General features: G+C 45.3%; 1 protein-coding gene across 1 annotated transcript in view; it reads left to right on the forward strand.

Moving 5' to 3' along the window:
* FCGBP (Fc gamma binding protein) overlaps window positions 1–18,037 on the forward strand; it is a 98,049-nt gene that overhangs the window by 11,048 nt on the left and 68,964 nt on the right. The window contains exons 4-7 of the mRNA XM_063942205.1: window positions 174–523; window positions 7,618–7,887; window positions 10,283–10,580; window positions 15,859–16,457. Of these exons, the coding sequence (XP_063798275.1) occupies window positions 174–523; window positions 7,618–7,887; window positions 10,283–10,580; window positions 15,859–16,457 (1,517 nt within the window). The remainder of the gene's footprint in view (window positions 1–173; window positions 524–7,617; window positions 7,888–10,282; window positions 10,581–15,858; window positions 16,458–18,037) is intronic.

Raw genomic sequence — 18,037 nt, forward strand, 5'->3', positions numbered from 1 at the left:
TAACCACCAGTCTCTGGACTGCTGGTATTTCGTACCCAGTCCGATCTTTAGCTATAGTCAAGAGTCCCATTTTTTTTAATGAATAAAGTAAAATTATAGGAATTAGAAAAGTATAAATTAGTTGGAGAATTCCTGCAGATATTTTTATCTAGTTAACCCTTTGTCTTATCTAGAGCCGGGACCTCCACCACCGACTTGCAAAACTACTCTCTGCCCATATCGTCAAGTCTGCGTCATGCAGAGCGGGAAGCCAAAATGTGTCAGACCGCAGGTGGACACGTGCTCAGCATCAGGAGATCCCCACTTTAAGACTTTTGATCAAAAATATTACGACTTCATGGGCACTTGCACCTATAATTTAACATATGTCTGTAAACCTGTTGAAGCAGATCTTCCAATATTTAACGTTCTAATGAAGAATGACAATCGCGGGAATGTCCGTGTTTCCTACGTCGCTCAGGTCACCGTGAAAATGGGGATACATACTATCGTAATCAAAAAGGGAGAAGTCGGCTACGTAAGGGTGAGTACTGGTTTGTAGAGCAAAATGGTAACGTTTAAAACTTTTTTTTTTAAAGCTCTTACAATGGCCGATAGAATTCATGTTTACTTTTGCTTAATGCATATTAAAACAAATTGATGCTGTACGCAGGCGCAATATTTTTGCACAGATGACCGAACGTAATAAGAGTAACTCTGAGTAAGGCAGAAAGCAAAATAGGCAATGTGAAGATACCGGGTTCCAAATCACTCAGACACGGTGGTAGATGAAAAACCAATGGTTTATTGAACAGAATGGGTAATAAACAGCTCAGCACACTTCTGTAATCCAATTCCACACGACAATTCCCACCACAAACTCCTGACAGAACATTACTTCTTAGTCAAGGATCATAGAATCTCTTCCAGCAACACAGAGTCCCAGATAAATCCAATATCATGAGTCCCACACAGTGTCGGACTGGGGCATGTAGGGCCCACCAGGGGAATGCAGTAATAGGGGACCATGTTTATGGGTGTGGCCAGTCTGCAGAGGGGGTGTGGCCTGCCACCTCATTGGTTTGACTAACCATTAGAGAGTGCAACATCTGGGCCCCTTCATAAATATATACAGTAAATTCAGCTGCTGCATGTATGATAATGTACCAGATTAATAACAGATTAATAACAGCAATGCACTGTAGAGAATACACCATAGTCCAGTATAAGGTAACATATGTATGATGTATAATTCAAGTGCACAGTCTAGAACCTGAACCTTAGAGCACGAGGTGGGCCCCCAGGCAGGGGGGCCCACTGGTGGTTTCCCCTGTACCCCTGTGGGCCAGTCCAAGCCTGGTCCCACAGCAGATCCCTGGCAGAACATTACTTCTTAGCCTAGGGTCAAATAATCTCTCTTCAGCTCTCTGAGAAGCTCTACTTATACTCCCAGAAGCTTCATATTGCAGGGGTGTGTTTGACTTATTTGTTTTAGGATCTTAAAGCATTGGAATACAATACATTTTCTAATCAAGGTGATTACATCAGCCAGAGAGACACCTTGTCTGGCCATTTCACTTTTGGACAATAGGGAGTAAACAAAAAGGGACAATGGTACCTTATATGACTCAACCTTTGAATGTCCACTGTGGAGTATGAAAACAAAAGGAAACTATAGGTTTAACATAAATACATTATCTAAAGGGTAACAGATAACATAACACAATTGCATATATTAACAATATCAAGGTTGATTTAAACACAGTATTAGGTGAGCAGCAATGGACATGTTATGGAGAATGAACAAACAGATGAATTGGATGTATATGTATATGGGTATAAAAAGTACATATTTGACACAGGAAATGAGGCATAGCTATATTAATTGTCACAGACCTCATTTCCTCACAGGCAAGCCACTTTGCACTTTTTAAAAACCGTGCTGCACTGCATGTGGGGCAGATGTAACGTGGATATGGGAGGGGTGTGTCCAAATTCAAATATCAATTGCAGGGTAACAATAAAGTTTTCCTGCAGGGAGGGGGGTCCATATATGTACTCTCTCTCTCCCACTTCAGGGGAGGAGGAGCAGTTCCCTTTCAGCCATCTTCTGTGCAACGCTTTGCAAATCAAATGTATCTTTTTGTGAGGCAGCTATAATCGTGGTTACCCCAGTCACTGTAGCCAGGGCTATGTTGTCGTATGGGCTCAATGGGCAGTTTCCTAAGGTCAACAGGAGTATAAGGGCCCTAGAGTGATAGCTGAGGGTCCCCTATTTCCAGGGGTACCAGATTTTTGAAAATTGGCCCTTGGGAACCGAAGATATCTGACTTCAAAGCAGTGGTCCCCACCCAAGTCTGTTAATTGCTCTTCCCAGCCAGATATCTCAGGTTCTGTTTGACTTATAGGCCCTACACACTGGCCGATTTTCTGAAAGATATGAACGATCTCGTTCATAAATGAACGAGAACTCGTTCATATCTTTCAGTGTGGAGACTCCAGCGATGAACGATGCGCGGCCCCGCGCTCGTTCATCGCTGGTCTCCCGTCGGCTGTGCATGCAGGCCAATATGGACGATCTCGTCCATATTTGCCTGCACTTCAATGCAGCCGCGTGACGGGGGGAGTGAAGAAACTTCACTCCCCCCGTCACTGCCCCCCCCCCCCCCGCCACCGGGTCGCTCGTCGGCCGTATCGGCCGTCGGGCACCTCGGCGGCGCATCGTAAAATGTGTAGGGCCCATTAGAGTGTTTCTGAGGTAATACTCCAAAAGATGGGACTCTCCTTTTTCAGTGGACACTGGCAACTTGTCTTTGCTATGCCCAGAAGCAGAGATATCAGCCTTCCAGCAGCTGGTCCTTGCTCCAGCTCCACACACCTGGAATGCAGTTTTATATATTTGTAGGTGGATTGCTCTGGCTCCTGAACTCTGATCCCCAAGTATCCAGTGCTTTCTGAAAGATAGGACTCTCTAGTGTTTTATCCTATTGAAAGCTAAGAAATCTATTTCCAGGAACTGGAGATATATGCAGTCAAAGAGAAAAAGGGTACTGGCGCCGGCTATTAATGCAAATAATAAAGGGACAATTTCACAATTATCACAATAAAATATGTATACAATTTATTACACATTCATAAAATGAGGTTTTCTGCTCCTCAATTGATAAATAAGAAAATACTATAAAACATTTAGTATCATAAATAAATATACCACTAGTTTTCCCCTCCGAGATTATTATATGCCACAAACTCTGGCTAGGACTCAGTTCCACATATGTTCAGTGATCTGGTAACACTTACCTTCAAATGAACTTGTGAACATATGTGGAACTGAGTCCTAGCCAGAGTTTGTGGCATATAATAATCTCGGAGGGGAAAACTAGTGGTATATTTATTTATGATACTAAATGTTTTATAGTATTTTCTTATTTATCAATTGAGGAGCAGAAAACCTCATTTTATGAATGTGTAATAAATTGTATACATATTTTATTGTGATAATTGTGAAATTGTCCCTTTATTATTTGAATTAACAGCCGGCGCCAGTACCCTTTTTCTCTTTGTTTGCATTTACATACTTAAGGGAGTTGACCTCTCCTTTACAGGCTGCCGTTGAAAGCGCACTCTTTATTCTGTATTTTTTTTTAAATTAATATATGCAGTCAAGCAAGCTGCCTTCCCAAGAGAAAATTATGAATCTTAAGCCCACTCCACTATCCAACCCTCCCCTGCATATTACACACAGTAGCGGATCTTGCTACGGGCACACAGGATTTTTGCCTAGGGCACTGCCTTCAAGAGGGCGCCACCGCCATCCGGAGGGCGCCAGCGCCATGGCAAGATCCGCTACTGGTGATGCCCCCCGGTGCTGTGTGGTGCTGACTGTGCGGTGCGCAATGAAGTCATTGCGCACCTCACTGCATTGTGGGAGCGGCACATAGACACTAGAGGTCATGATTGACCTCTAGTGTCTATGCGGTGCTATGGGAGAGATGTCATCACATCTCTCCCATAGATCAGAGGAGCGGCGCCGGTGGCCGGACACGGAGGGCAGCAGCGGTCGGGAATCAGGAGCGGGGATTGTAAGAATTAATTTTTTTTTGTGTAAGCGGCACAACTCTACTGGGGGCAATACTGAGGGCACAAACTAGAGGGCACAACAACTATACTAGGGGCATAACTGACCACGCCCCTCCATGAAGCCACGCCCATATTTTTCACCCGATGCGTCACAAGGCCTGATTACACCCCCCCCTACCAGTCATGTACAAGGGTCACCTCATTCAGCCCAATGCCCCCTTTTACAGTTTAGTGTTCTCCCTTCCACCCCATCTCCCACAATCTATGCAGTAAAAGAGTAATGCAATCTGTCATCAATAGCATAGCTACCATAGGCATAGGGAGTGCAGCTGCTATGGGGCCCAGAGCTGAGAGGAGCCACCTTTCCTGTCACAGTTACATGTGTTATATACAGGGTGTAGATACCATAGGTGCAGGCAGTGTAGCTGCTATGGGGCCCAGAGATGAGAGGGGCCACCTCCCCTGTCACAGTTACATGTGTTATATACAGGGTGTAGATACCATAGGCACAGGGAGTGCAGCTGCTATGGAGCCCAGAGCAGAGAGGGGCCACCTTCCCTGTCACAGTTACATGTGTTATATACAGGGTGTAGATACCATAGGTGCAGGCAGTGTAGCTGCTATGGGGCCCAGGGCTGAGAGGGGCCACCTTCCCTGTCACAGTTACATGTGTTATATATAGGGGCTAGGCTACCATAGGTGCAGGGAGTGCAGCTGCTATGGAGCCCAGAGCTGAGAGGGGCCACCTTCCCTGTCACAGTTACATGTGTTATATACAAGGGCGTAGCTACAATAGGTGCAGGGAGTGCAGCTGCTATGGGGCCCAGAGCTGAGAGGGGCCAGCTTCCCTGTCACAGTTACATGTGTTATATACAAGGGCGTAGCTACCACAGGTGCAGGGAGTGCAACTGCTATGGGGCCCAGGGCTGAGAGGAGCCACCTTCCATGTCACAGTTACATGTGTTATAAACAAGGGCGTAACTACCATAGGTGCAGGGAGTGCAGCTGCTATGGGGCCCAGAGCTGAGAGGGGCCACCCTCCCTGTCACAGTTACATGTGTTATATACAGGAGTGTAGCTACCATAGGTGCAGGGAGTGCAGCTGCTATGGGGCCCAGAGCTGAGAGGGGCCACCTTCCCTGTCACAGTAACATGTGTTATATACAGGGCGTAGCTACCATAGCTGCAGGGAGCGCAGCTGCTATGGGGCCCAGAGCTGAGAGGAGCCACCTTCCCTGTCACAGTTACATGTGTTATATACAAGGACGTAGCTACCACAGGTGCAGGAAGTGCAACTGCTATGGGGCCCAGGGCTGAGAGGAGCCACCTTCCATGTCACAGTTACATGTGTTATATACAAGGGCATAGCTACCATAGCTGCAGGGAGTGCAGCTGCTATGGGACACAGAGATGAGAGGAGCCACCTTCCCTGTCACAGTTACATGTGTTATATACAGGGGTGTAGCTACCATAGGTGTAGGCAGTGCAGCTGCTATGGGGCCCAGAGCTGAGAGGAGCCACCTTCCCTGTCACAGTTACATGTGTTATATACAAGGGCGTAGCTACCATAGGTGTAGGGAGTGCAGCTGCTATGGGACACAGAGATGAGAGGGGCCACCTTCCCTGTCACAGTTACATGTGTTATATATAGGGGCATAGCTACCATAGGTCCAGGGAGTGCAGCTGCTATGGGGCCCAGAGCTGAGAGGGGCCACCAACCCTGTCACAGTTACATGTGTTATATACAAGGGCGTAGCTACCATAGGTGTAGGGAGTGCAGCTGCTATGGGACACAGAGATGAGAGGGGCCACCTTCCCTGTCACAGTTACATGTGTTATATATAGGGGCAAAGCTACCATAGGTACAGGGAGTGCAGCTGCTATGGGGCCAGAGCTGAGAGGAGTCACCTTCCCTGTCACAGTTACATGTGTTATATACAGGGTGTAGCTACAATAGGTGCAGGGAGTGCAGCTGCTATGGGCCCAGAGCTGAGAGAGGCCACCTTCCCTGTCACAGTTACATGTGTTATATACAGGGGTGTAGCTTCCATAGGTACAGGGTGTGCAGCTGCTATGGGGCCCAGAGATGAGAGGAACCACCTTCCCTGTCACAGTTACATGTGTTATATACAGGGTGTAGCTACAATAGGTGCAGGGAGTGCAGCTGCTATGGGGCCCAGAGATGAGAGGGGCCACCTTCCCTGTCACAGTTACATGTGTTATATACAGGGTGTAGCTACCATAGGAGCAGGGAGTGCAGCTGCTATGGGGCCCAGAGCTGAGAGGGGCCACCTTCCCTGTCACAGTTACATGTGTTATATACAGGGTGTAGCTACAATAGGTGCAGGGAGTGCAGCTGCTATGGGGCCCAGAGCTGAGAGGAGCCACCTTCCCTGTCACAGTTACATGTGTTATATACAGGGTGTAGCTACAATAGGTGCAGGGAGTGCAGCTGCTATGGGGCCCAGAGCTGAGAGGGGCCACCTTCCCTGTCACAGTTACATGTGTTATATACATTTTTCTCCATTGGGTGGTACATAGAGGCCATTACAAACTTTTGCCTTTGGGCTTACAATATATCTACAGTAGGTAGGCACCTTATAATGTGGTAACAAAAGGAAGGGGAGAGCATTATACTGTTACATAATATCAACTGGGTGCAGTTAACCATGCATTGTAATAAGGAGCAATGCAGGCTGTAATACCTTATTTTATGTTACATAATATGAACTGAGTAGCACTATAATGTGGCATCATATACATTTGGGACACTGTATGTCATAATGGGATCTGGCAGCCCTACAATAAGAAACAATGTGAACTGGGACACTACTATGGTTCATAAAATGAACTAGGGTACAACTATGGGGCATAGAATTAACAACTGCTGAGGAGAGGTGTCTCTCAAGAAGCATTAGGATAGGGGCCCTTTAAATATTTTGCTATGGGGCCCACAAAGTTCTAGCTATGCCCTTGGCTAGCATTGTCACATTGGAGCACTGTATTTAAATGTTCTAAGATGCCTTAAGTCCTCAGCTTTTCTCATAAAAAATAATTTAGGCCCAGATTTAGCAAGTCTTGGAGAGTAAAGTACTAACCAATCAGCTCCTAACTGTCATTTTTAAAACACAGCCTGTAACAAGGACATTAGGAGCGGATTGCCTGGTACTTTATCACCATGGTATTTATCACTCTCCAAGTCTTGATAAATGGGGGCCTTAGAGTCAAGAGAATTTAATGGCATGACAAGTGACATTGTTCAGAGAGCATTGGAGAAGCAGGGCTCTTGCACCAAGGGTAGGAAAGTGGCAGATCCATAGTGGTGATAGTGAGAGAGATTTGAGGACTCTGGTAGGAGTGAAGATGATCCACTCAGGTGTAGAAACAGCAGATACACAGTTTTTCACACAAGGTAGCAAAGTATGGCAGAAGTCATGGTGGTGGATGGGACCTGCTGAACTGCATATACTGTATACACTCGGGGCAGAACAGGGGAGGTGCTTGTGTATTTATTGATGATTTTTTTAATCTTAATTTTTTATTTCTATTTCTTCCTAGGTGGACAATAACCGAAAACAACTTCCTCTGTCACTGTTAGATGGGACCCTGAAGCTCTTCCAAAGTGGGCACTCAGCAGTCATACACATTGGGAAAGATGCGCTGGTGTCCTATGACTGGAACCATATTTTGCTGGTGCTGCTCACCAGGCGCTACGCTGGCAAAATGTGCGGCATGTGTGGGAATTATAACCAAAATCCAGATGATGACTTTCTAACGCCGGTTGGGACGAAAGCTCCTGATGCAATAGCCTTTGGTGGGAGCTGGATGGTAAGATATGCTGTAATTATACATTTCACTGGCTATGTAAAGTATACCTTATCTAAGTGCATGACAAAACCAGTCGGACTCCAATGCTTCAGTGTGTGTGAGACAATTCACAATTTGGGGTCCATGGTTTGGACTAATTGATGTATGGATAACGTATTAATTGTTTAAATAAAAAAAAGTTTAAAAAGATGCTTTAAATGATCATCTAAGTGTATTTATTACATGTGTTATTTTAAATGTATAAATGTATTTGATTTTTATTAATTAATCCATATACTTACTATATGTGTGTTTTTACTTGTTTTTTTTTAAAGGTGATTTATTGAGATCACGCCTTCTTCCTTCTTCTTTTTCTTGTTCTTCTTCTTCTGCTTCCTCATCTTCTTCTTCAATCCTCTGTCTTCTTCCATCTTCTTTTTTCTTCTTCTTTCTTCTTCTTCTTCTTCTTCTTCTTCCATCTTCTTTCTTCTTCTTCTTCTTCTTCTTCTTCTTCTTCTTCTTCTTCTTCTTCTTCTTCTTCTTCTTCTTCTTCTTCTTCCTTCTTTTTTTACTTCTTCTTCTTTCTACTTCTACCTTCTTCTTCTTCCTTCTTTTTCTTCTTCTTCTTCTTCTTTTTACTTCTACCTTCTTCTTCTTCTTCTTCTTCTTCTTCTTCTTCTTCTTCTTCTTCTTCTTCTTCTTCTTCTCCCTTCTTCTTCTCCCTTTTTCCTCTTTCTCTCCCCTGATATGTGCCCCATTTCTAAGATGTAGCCAGTAAAATAATTGTCTAAGATTGCCCAAATAAGCTCCTTAATGGTCAAGACATTTGACCATCTAGTTAGATACAGTACATCTCTGCTGTAAGACCACCCTCCTGCTCTAATGTGGAATTTACAAGCTGATGGCCATATTTGGGAATTATTTGGTGCATCAGCAGAAGTACATCACCAATATGCTAGCCATGGCAAGGACAGAACATGGTTCTAAGGAAAGCTGAGACTAAAATATGCATTTGTTAATTAAAGGCTCTAGATGCCTATTGCATATGAAGTTGCATATATATATACTGTTCAGGGCATCTCGTACTTTGAACTCAGTAAAATTTAATAAAGTGAATATGATCTCACAACTCCATCCCCTTAACTCATTGCTGTTCTGATGTAATAAAAAAAATAAACCTCTGTCTTTTGCTTCCATTGCATCAATTCTTATCATGCTGGAGTATCAAAACATAAATTGCTTGGTGGCAGCCTTTGGTCTGTGATTTAAAAAAAGGTTCCCAAGCGATATGCTCGAACATTTTTAACATAAATGTGAGTAATTATCAGCAACTTTGATACAAAACAACATTGGCTTAAAGTATACAGCAACCCCCAAACACATCCATTCAGGGCAATGTCTCTCTCATTGTCCTCGGTTCAACCAGTTACTGGACCACTTTCTATTTAATGGCTGAGTAAACAAACCACACAGTCCTTGTACTGCTAAGATTCCCTTTTCATTCATCACTGGTCTTCCACACTCTTTTTAGTGACATGGGACTCTGCTCTTTGCTGAGACTTCGCTCAGCTCCTTGCTAAACCTTCTCCTCTGCTCCTCACTAAGCCTTCTCCTCTTGTCCTCACTGAGCCTTATCTTCTGCTCTTCACTGAGCCCTTTTCTCAGCTCCTCACTGAGTCTTCTTCACTGCTCCTCTCTGAGCCTTCTCCTCTTCTCTCACTGAGCCTTCTCCTCGTCTCCTTTCTGAGCCTGCTTCTCTGTTCCTCACTGAGTCTTCTCCTCTGCTTCTCGCTTATTCTTCTCCTCTTCTTCTAACTGAGCCTTCTCCTCTGCTCCTCACTAAGCATTCTACTCTGCTCCTCTCTGAGCCTTCCCCTGTGCTCTTCACTGAGCCTTCCCCTCTGCTCCTCACTGAGCCTTCCCCTCTGCTCCACACTGAGCCCTTTCCTCACTGAACCCTTTCCTCGGCTCCTCATTGAGCCTTCTCCTCAGCTCCTCACTGAGCCTTCTCTTCTGCTCCTCAGTGAGCCTTCCTCTTTACGCTTTGCTGACCTGCTCCTCAGTGAGCCTTCCCCTCTGCTCTTTACTGAGCCTTCCCCTCTGCTCCACACTGAGCCCCTTCCTCACTGAGCCTTCTTTTCTGCTCCTCACTGAGCCTTCTCTTCTGCTCCTCAGTGAGCCTGCCCCTCGGCTCTTCGTTGACCTTCTCCTCACTGGGTCCTCTTATAAGCTACTCTCTAGCCTAAGCTATCTATGGAGCTGCAGATGAGTGTATTTAGGCACACTTGCAAGTTTGTGGGAATACCACAGTACATATCCTAATTTCCAGGGCATGAGCAGGTTGCAAACTTCTTTTCACTGAATGTTAAACATTGATCATTACTAGCGCTCCGTGTTTATCTCTTTATACTTACAGGTGAAAGATAACACATTTTGCTGGCATGATTGTCGTGGACCTTGTCAGAGTTGCCCATCAAACTCTGCAAAAAAGTATTCAACGGATAAGTATTGCGGACTTATCAGCAAAAAGGATGGCCCCTTTAGTGAATGCCACGCCACTGCAGACCCAAAGATGTATATGGATAATTGCGTGTTTGATGCATGTGTAAACGAAGGGTATAAGAAGATTTCATGTGATGCTGTCCGAGCTTATGCTGAAACATGCCAGCAGGCAGGGGTGAATATTAAGCCATGGCGAGAGGCCGCTGGATGCCGTAAGTACATGTCATATCTAAGTACACCCTCACCCCTACTCTACTGCCACCTACTGTATACTACTCACACTGGTACACACTTACACCTACATTGCTCCCTCCTACTGTATACCACTCACACTGGTATACACTTACACCTACATTGCTCCCTCCTACTGTATACTACTCACACTGGTACACACTTACACCTACATTGCTCCATCCTACTGTATACTACTCACACTGGTACACACTTACACCTACATTGCTCCCTCCTACTGTATACTACTCACACTGGTACACACTTACACCTACATTGCTCCCTCCTACTGTATACTACTCACACTGGTACACACTTACACCTACATTGCTCCATCCTACTGTATACTACTCACACTGGTACACACTTACACCTACATTGCTCCCTCCTACTGTATACTACTCACACTGGTACACACTTACACCTACATTGCTCCCTCCTACTGTATACCACTCACACTGGTACACACTTACACCTACATTGCTCCCTCCTACTGTATACTACTCACACTGGTACACACACCTACATTGCTCCCTCCTACTGTATACCACTCACACTGGTACACACTTAACACCTACACTGCTCCCTCCTACTGTATACAGTACCACTCACACTGGCACACACTTATACCTACATTGCTCCCTCCTACTGTATACTACTCACACTAGTACACACTTACACCTACATTGCTCCCTCCTACTGTATACCACTCACACTAGTACACACTTACACCTACATTGCTCCCTCCTACTGTATACCACTCACACTGGTACACAACTACACCTACATTGCTCCCTCCTACTGTATACTACTCACACTGGTACACACTTACACCTACATTGCTCCCTCCTACTGTATACCTCTCACACTGGTATACACTTAACACCTACACTGCTCCCTTTTACTGTATACAGTACCACTCACACTGGCACACACTTATACCTACATTGCTCCCTCCTACTGTATACCACTCACACTGGTACACACTTACACCTACATTGCTCCTTCCTACTGTATACCACTCACACTGGTACACACTTACACCTACATTGCTCCCTCCTACTGTATACCACTCACACTGGTACACAATTATACCTACATTGCTCCCTCCTACTGTATACCACTCACACTAGTACACACTTACACCTACATTGCTCCCTCCTACTGTATACCACTCACAGTGGTACACACTTACACCTACATTGCTCCCTCCTACTGTATACCACTCACACTGGTACACACTTACACCTACATTGCTCCCTCCTACTATATACCACTCACACTGGTACACACTTACACCTACATTGCTCCCTCCTACTGTATAACACTCACACTGGTACACACTTACACCTACATTGCTCCCTTCTACTTTATATCACTCACACTGGTACACACTTACACCTACATTGCTCCCTCCTACTGTATACCACTCACACTGATACACACTTACACCTACATTGCTCCCTCCTACAGTATACCACTCACACTGGTACACACTTAACACCTACACTGCTCCCTCCTACTGTATACAGTACCACTCACACTGGTACACACTTACACCTACATTGCTCCCTCCTACTGTATACTACTCACACTGGTACACACTTACACCTACATTGCTCCCTCCTACTGTATACCACTCACACTGGTACACACTTACACCTACATTGCTCCCTCCTACTGTATACTACTCACACTGGTACACACTTACACCTACATTGCTCCCTCCTACTGTATAACACTCACACTGGTACACACTTACACCTACATTGCTCCCTCCTACTGTATACCACTCACACTGGTACACACTAACACCTACATTGCTCCCTCTTACTGTATACCACTCACACTGGTACACACTTCCACCTACATTGCTCCCTCCTACTGTATACTACTCACACTGGTACACACTTACACCTACATTGCTCCCTCCTACTGTATACCACTCACACTGGTACACACTTACACCTACATTGCTCCCTCCTACTGTATACTACTCACACTGGTACACACTTACACCTACATTGCTCCCTCCTACTGTATACTACTCACACTGGTACACACTTACACCTACATTGCTCCCTCCTACTGTATACTACTCACACTGGTACACACTTACACCTACATTGCTCCCTCCTACTGTATACCACTCACACTGGTACACACTTACACCTACATTGCTCCCTCCTACTGTATACCTCTCACACTGGTACACACATACACCTACATTGCTCCCTCCTACTGTATACCACTCACACTGGTACACACTTACACCTACATTGCTCCCTCCTACTGTATACCACTCACACTGGTACACACGTACACCTACATTGCTCCCTCCTACTGTATACCTCTCACACTGGTACACACATACACCTACATTGCTCCCTCCTACTGTATACCACTCCCACTGGTACACACTTACACCTACATTGCTCCCTCCTACTGTATACTACTCACACTGGTACACACTTACACCTACATTGCTCCCTCCTACTGTATACCACTCACACTGGTATACACTTACACCTACATTGCTCCCTCCTACTGTATACTACTCACACTGGTACACACTTACACCTACATTGCTCCTTCCTACTGTATAGCACTCACACTGGTACACACTTACACCTACATTACTCCCTCCTACTGTATACTACTCACACTGGTACACACTTACACCTACATTGCTCCCTCCTACTGTATACTACTCACACTGGTACACACTTACACCTACATTGCTCCCTCCTACTGTATACCACTCACACTGGTACACACTTACATCTACATTGCTCCCTCCTACTGTATACCACTCACCAGTGGCGTAAGTTCGCCCCAGTCGCCCGGAGGCAAGATAAATGTTGGTGACCCCCCCCTACATACTGTATATATACACACACACACACCCTTCATATGTAGCTATCCGGCACTCATGGTGAACAGTAACAGCATGCTCATGTGCCTTTCCCAATAGCAATATAGATACACAAGCAAAGTGGACGGCACTCCAAGTCAGTCATCACAATACAATAGACACCAGCATTCCTTTATAGCACACCTACAGTACTCCCTCACCCACCAGCGTGTCACAATGTAGATGCTTTGGCGCAGTGGAGTGCCGATAAATATATGTAAAAAACACACAAACGCCTTTTTCACTTAAAAACACACAAACTCCTCTTTCACTTAAACACACACAAATGCCTCTTTTACTTAAAAACACACAATCGCTTCTTTCACTTAAACACACACACGCCTTTCACTTACACACACGCCTCTCACTTACACATGCTTCCTTCACTTAAACTCACACACACACACGCCTCCTTCACTTAAACACACAAACATACCTGTGTTGTACACACACACACAAGTGCCTCTTTCACACATACACACACAGTCTCCCTTACACGCACACACGCCTCTTTCACTCAGAAAAATACACACACAAACAAAAACAAACACATGCTTCCTTCACTTACACACACACACACACACACACACACACACACACACACACACACACACACACACACACACACCTCACTTAAACATGCACACATTAAACACAGTGCTGCCAACATGTATTAAAGACCCCCCCAGCACCCCTCCCCCTTACAATTACACATACATTGCTCCCGCCTACTGTATACTACTCACACTGGTACACACTTACACCTACATTGCTCCCTCCTACTGTATACCACTCACACTGGTACACACTTACACCTACATTGCTCCCTCCTACTGTATACTACTCACACTGGTACACACTTACACCTACATTGCTCCCTCCTACTGTATACTACTCACACTGGTACACACTTACACCTACATTGCTCCCTCCTACTGTATACTACTCACACTGGTACACACTTACACCTACATTGCTCCCTCCTACTGTATACCACTCACACTGGTATACACTTACACCTACATTGCTCCCTCCTACTGTATACCACTCACACTGGTACACACTTACACCTACATTGCTCCCTCCTACTGTATAACACTCACACTGGTACACACTTACACCTACATTGCTTCCTTCTACTTTATATCACTCACACTGGTACACACTTACACCTACATTGCTCCCTCCTACTGTATACCACTCACACTGGTACACACTTACACCTACATTGCTCCCTCCTACTGCATACCACTCACACTGGTACACACTTAACACCTACACTGCTCCCTCCTACTGTATACAGTACCACTCACACTGGTACACACTTACACCTACATTGCTCCCTCCTACTGTATACTACTCACACTGGTACACACTTACACCTACATTGCTCCCTCCTACTGTATACCACTCACACTGGTACACACTTACACCTACATTGCTCCCTCCTACTGTATACTACTCACACTGGTACACACTTACACCTACATTGCTCCCTCCTACTGTATACTACTCACACTGGTACACACTTACACCTACATTGCTCCCTCCTACTGTATACCACTCACACTGGTACACACTTACACCTACATTGCTCCCTCCTACTGTATACCTCTCACACTGGTACACACATACACCTACATTGCTCCCTCCTACTGTATACCACACACACTGGTACACACTTACACCTACATTGCTCCCTCCTACTGTATACCACTCACACTGGTACACACTTAACACCTACACTGCTCCCTCCTACTGTATACAGTACCACTCACACTGGTACACACTTACACCTACATTGCTCCCTCCTACTGTATACTACTCACACTGGTACACACTTACACCTACATTGCTCCCTCCTACTGTATACCACTCACACTGGTACACACTTACACCTACATTGCTCCCTCCTACTGTATACTACTCACACTGGTACACACTTACACCTACATTGCTCCCTCCTACTGTATAACACTCACACTGGTACACACTTACACCTACATTGCTCCCTCCTACTGTATACCACTCACACTGGTACACACTAACACCTACATTGCTCCCTCTTACTGTATACCACTCACACTGGTACACACTTCCACCTACATTGCTCCCTCCTACTGTATACTACTCACACTGGTACACACTTACACCTACATTGCTCCCTCCTACTGTATAACACTCACACTGGTACACACTTACACATACCCTATTCTCACCTATACTGCTCACACTGTTTATTTTTAATAGATGTTAGTTAAAAGTTTGGTTTATTATGGTTAATATAATAAAGTGATGGATTCCATAGTGTTATTATATCAACACCCCACTGTCCTGTTTTTCAGCCATCTCTTGCAATGGCAATAGCACCTACAAGCTGTGTGGAAAGGCTTGCCCAGCAACATGTCAAGATCCAGATGGTTCAGCCACCTGCACTGAGCCATGCGTGGAGACTTGTGAGTGTAATCCAGGCTTTGTTCTGAGCGAAGGGAGGTGTATTCCCAAAGCAAGCTGCGGATGCTCTTATAATGGATTCTCCTATTCCCCCAATGATTCATTTTGGAACGACACACAGTGCCGACAGCGATGTGTGTGCAATGGACATACCCAGAAGGTTGAATGCAAAGTCAGTCCGTGTCGAGTGGAGGAAGAATGTGTTGTGAAGAATGGCCTTCTAGGCTGTTACCCAAAATCGTTTGGTGTGTGTAATACAGTAGGTGACCCACATTACAAGACCTATGATGGAAAGAAGATCGATTTTCAGGGTACCTGTACGTATCTGTTCAGCAGTCTTTGTGACCACAGTCGTGGACTTACCAATTTCAGTGTCTGGGTCCAGAACCAGAACCGTGGCAATCACAGAATTTCATATGCAACAGTAGTCTATATCTTCGTCTACGGCCTTGAGATTCAACTCAGCAGACAGTATCCTAATAAAGTCATGGTAAGTATTGCCATTTAAGACGAAGGAAGAATGAAAAAAATAAAACTACCGATGTATCCTATTGTAATATGAGATGTGCGCTTTTCCTGAAAAACAAAGACACTCAAATTTATAGGTTCCAAGTCCCAGTTCGTAATCACGTTCGGAACTCAGATTAAAAAAACGAGTTCGGGTTTTGGATTGTGAAAACATGACTAAATTCCATGATTTTAGCTGTTTTTATAATTTTTATAAAAAAATTTAAGTACAAAGTTTATCGATTTTTAGCGATTTAGAAGGAATCCAAAACCAAACCAAAAACCGAATCTGAACCAAAACATGATGATGAATTAGAACAAAAAGGTAGATAATTCTAAGCTAGAGAATTTTATCTATTTGAAGCTCACATTGTATTTTGTGAAAAAAGTATCAGCATTGCGGCTGAGTAGCTCTATGTAGTGTGCGGCTGCAAGGGATTGGATGTGTGGCTACACAGTACGTAGATCTGCTCAATTGAAATGCTGATTATGGGGGTCATTCTGAACCGTTCACTCGCTGCTTTTTTTACGCAACAGAGCGAACAGGTCCCTACTGCGCCGAAGGCCGTAGCAGGGATGCGATCGCCTCTGCCTGAGTGACAGGCAAAGGTGCTCACTGGGCGGGAGGGGGTGGAATGGCGGCAGTTGGGCGCCATTTCGTGGGTGAGTGGTCGGGCCACAGCGGCTGCATGATGTCACACACAACCGCTGCGGGCCGTGGAGCGATGAGTAGCTTCCGGCCTTCACGCTAAAGCTGCGCTGGCCGGGAGCTACTCTTGAAGTGCAAAGGCATTGCCACTGTGCGATGCCTTTGCACTTCTGTGGGGGGGGGGGGGCGGACTGACATGCGGGGCGGACTATCCCTGTGTTGTGCATCCCCCCGCATGTCAGGGAAGATGATCGTAGCTGTGCTAAATTTAGCACCGCTACGATCAATTTGGAATGACTTCCTATGTTTTTACAAAGTACCAGTAGCTTAATATAGTGTTAATAGTTCTTATGCAGAATCAAATAGCTCAATGAGTAAGGTGTGAGATTAGAATTCAGCAGGGTATAGGTTTGAATCCTGGTTATGGCAGTTTATTGAAATGTGGTATTTAATAAAGTGTATTGTAACAATAACAACAAGCTCTCAAGTTAAGTGCATGAATGCGGTAAGAGGATTTGTGTTTGTATTTGTACATACATATAAAATGTGGGAAGTGGCAACCAGGGCCGGTTCAAGGTCCTGGCAGGAAAGGGGGCGTGGCTTATACAGGAGGCGTGGTCAGTTACGCCTCCTGTACATTGCTAGCGCCGCTTGAATGCTGAGCGGTGCGCGATGACGTCATCGCGCACCGCACAGCAAAAGGTCCTCTCCACGAAGGGAAACTAGACGCTATGCGTCTAGTTCCCTTCGTGGAGAGGACCTTTGCTGTGCGGTGCGCGATGACGTCATCGCGCACCGCTCAGCAAAGTTACTCTCCACGAAGGGAAACTAGACGCATAGCGTCTAGTTCCCTTCACAGGAGGCGCCGCGGACGGGGACGACAGCGGGCAGCGGAGGCAGACGGGGGACACAGC

The sequence above is a fragment of the Pseudophryne corroboree genome, chromosome 10, assembly GCF_028390025.1.
Source record: "Pseudophryne corroboree isolate aPseCor3 chromosome 10, aPseCor3.hap2, whole genome shotgun sequence".
In the NCBI taxonomy this organism is placed as follows: Eukaryota; Metazoa; Chordata; class Amphibia; order Anura; family Myobatrachidae; genus Pseudophryne; species Pseudophryne corroboree.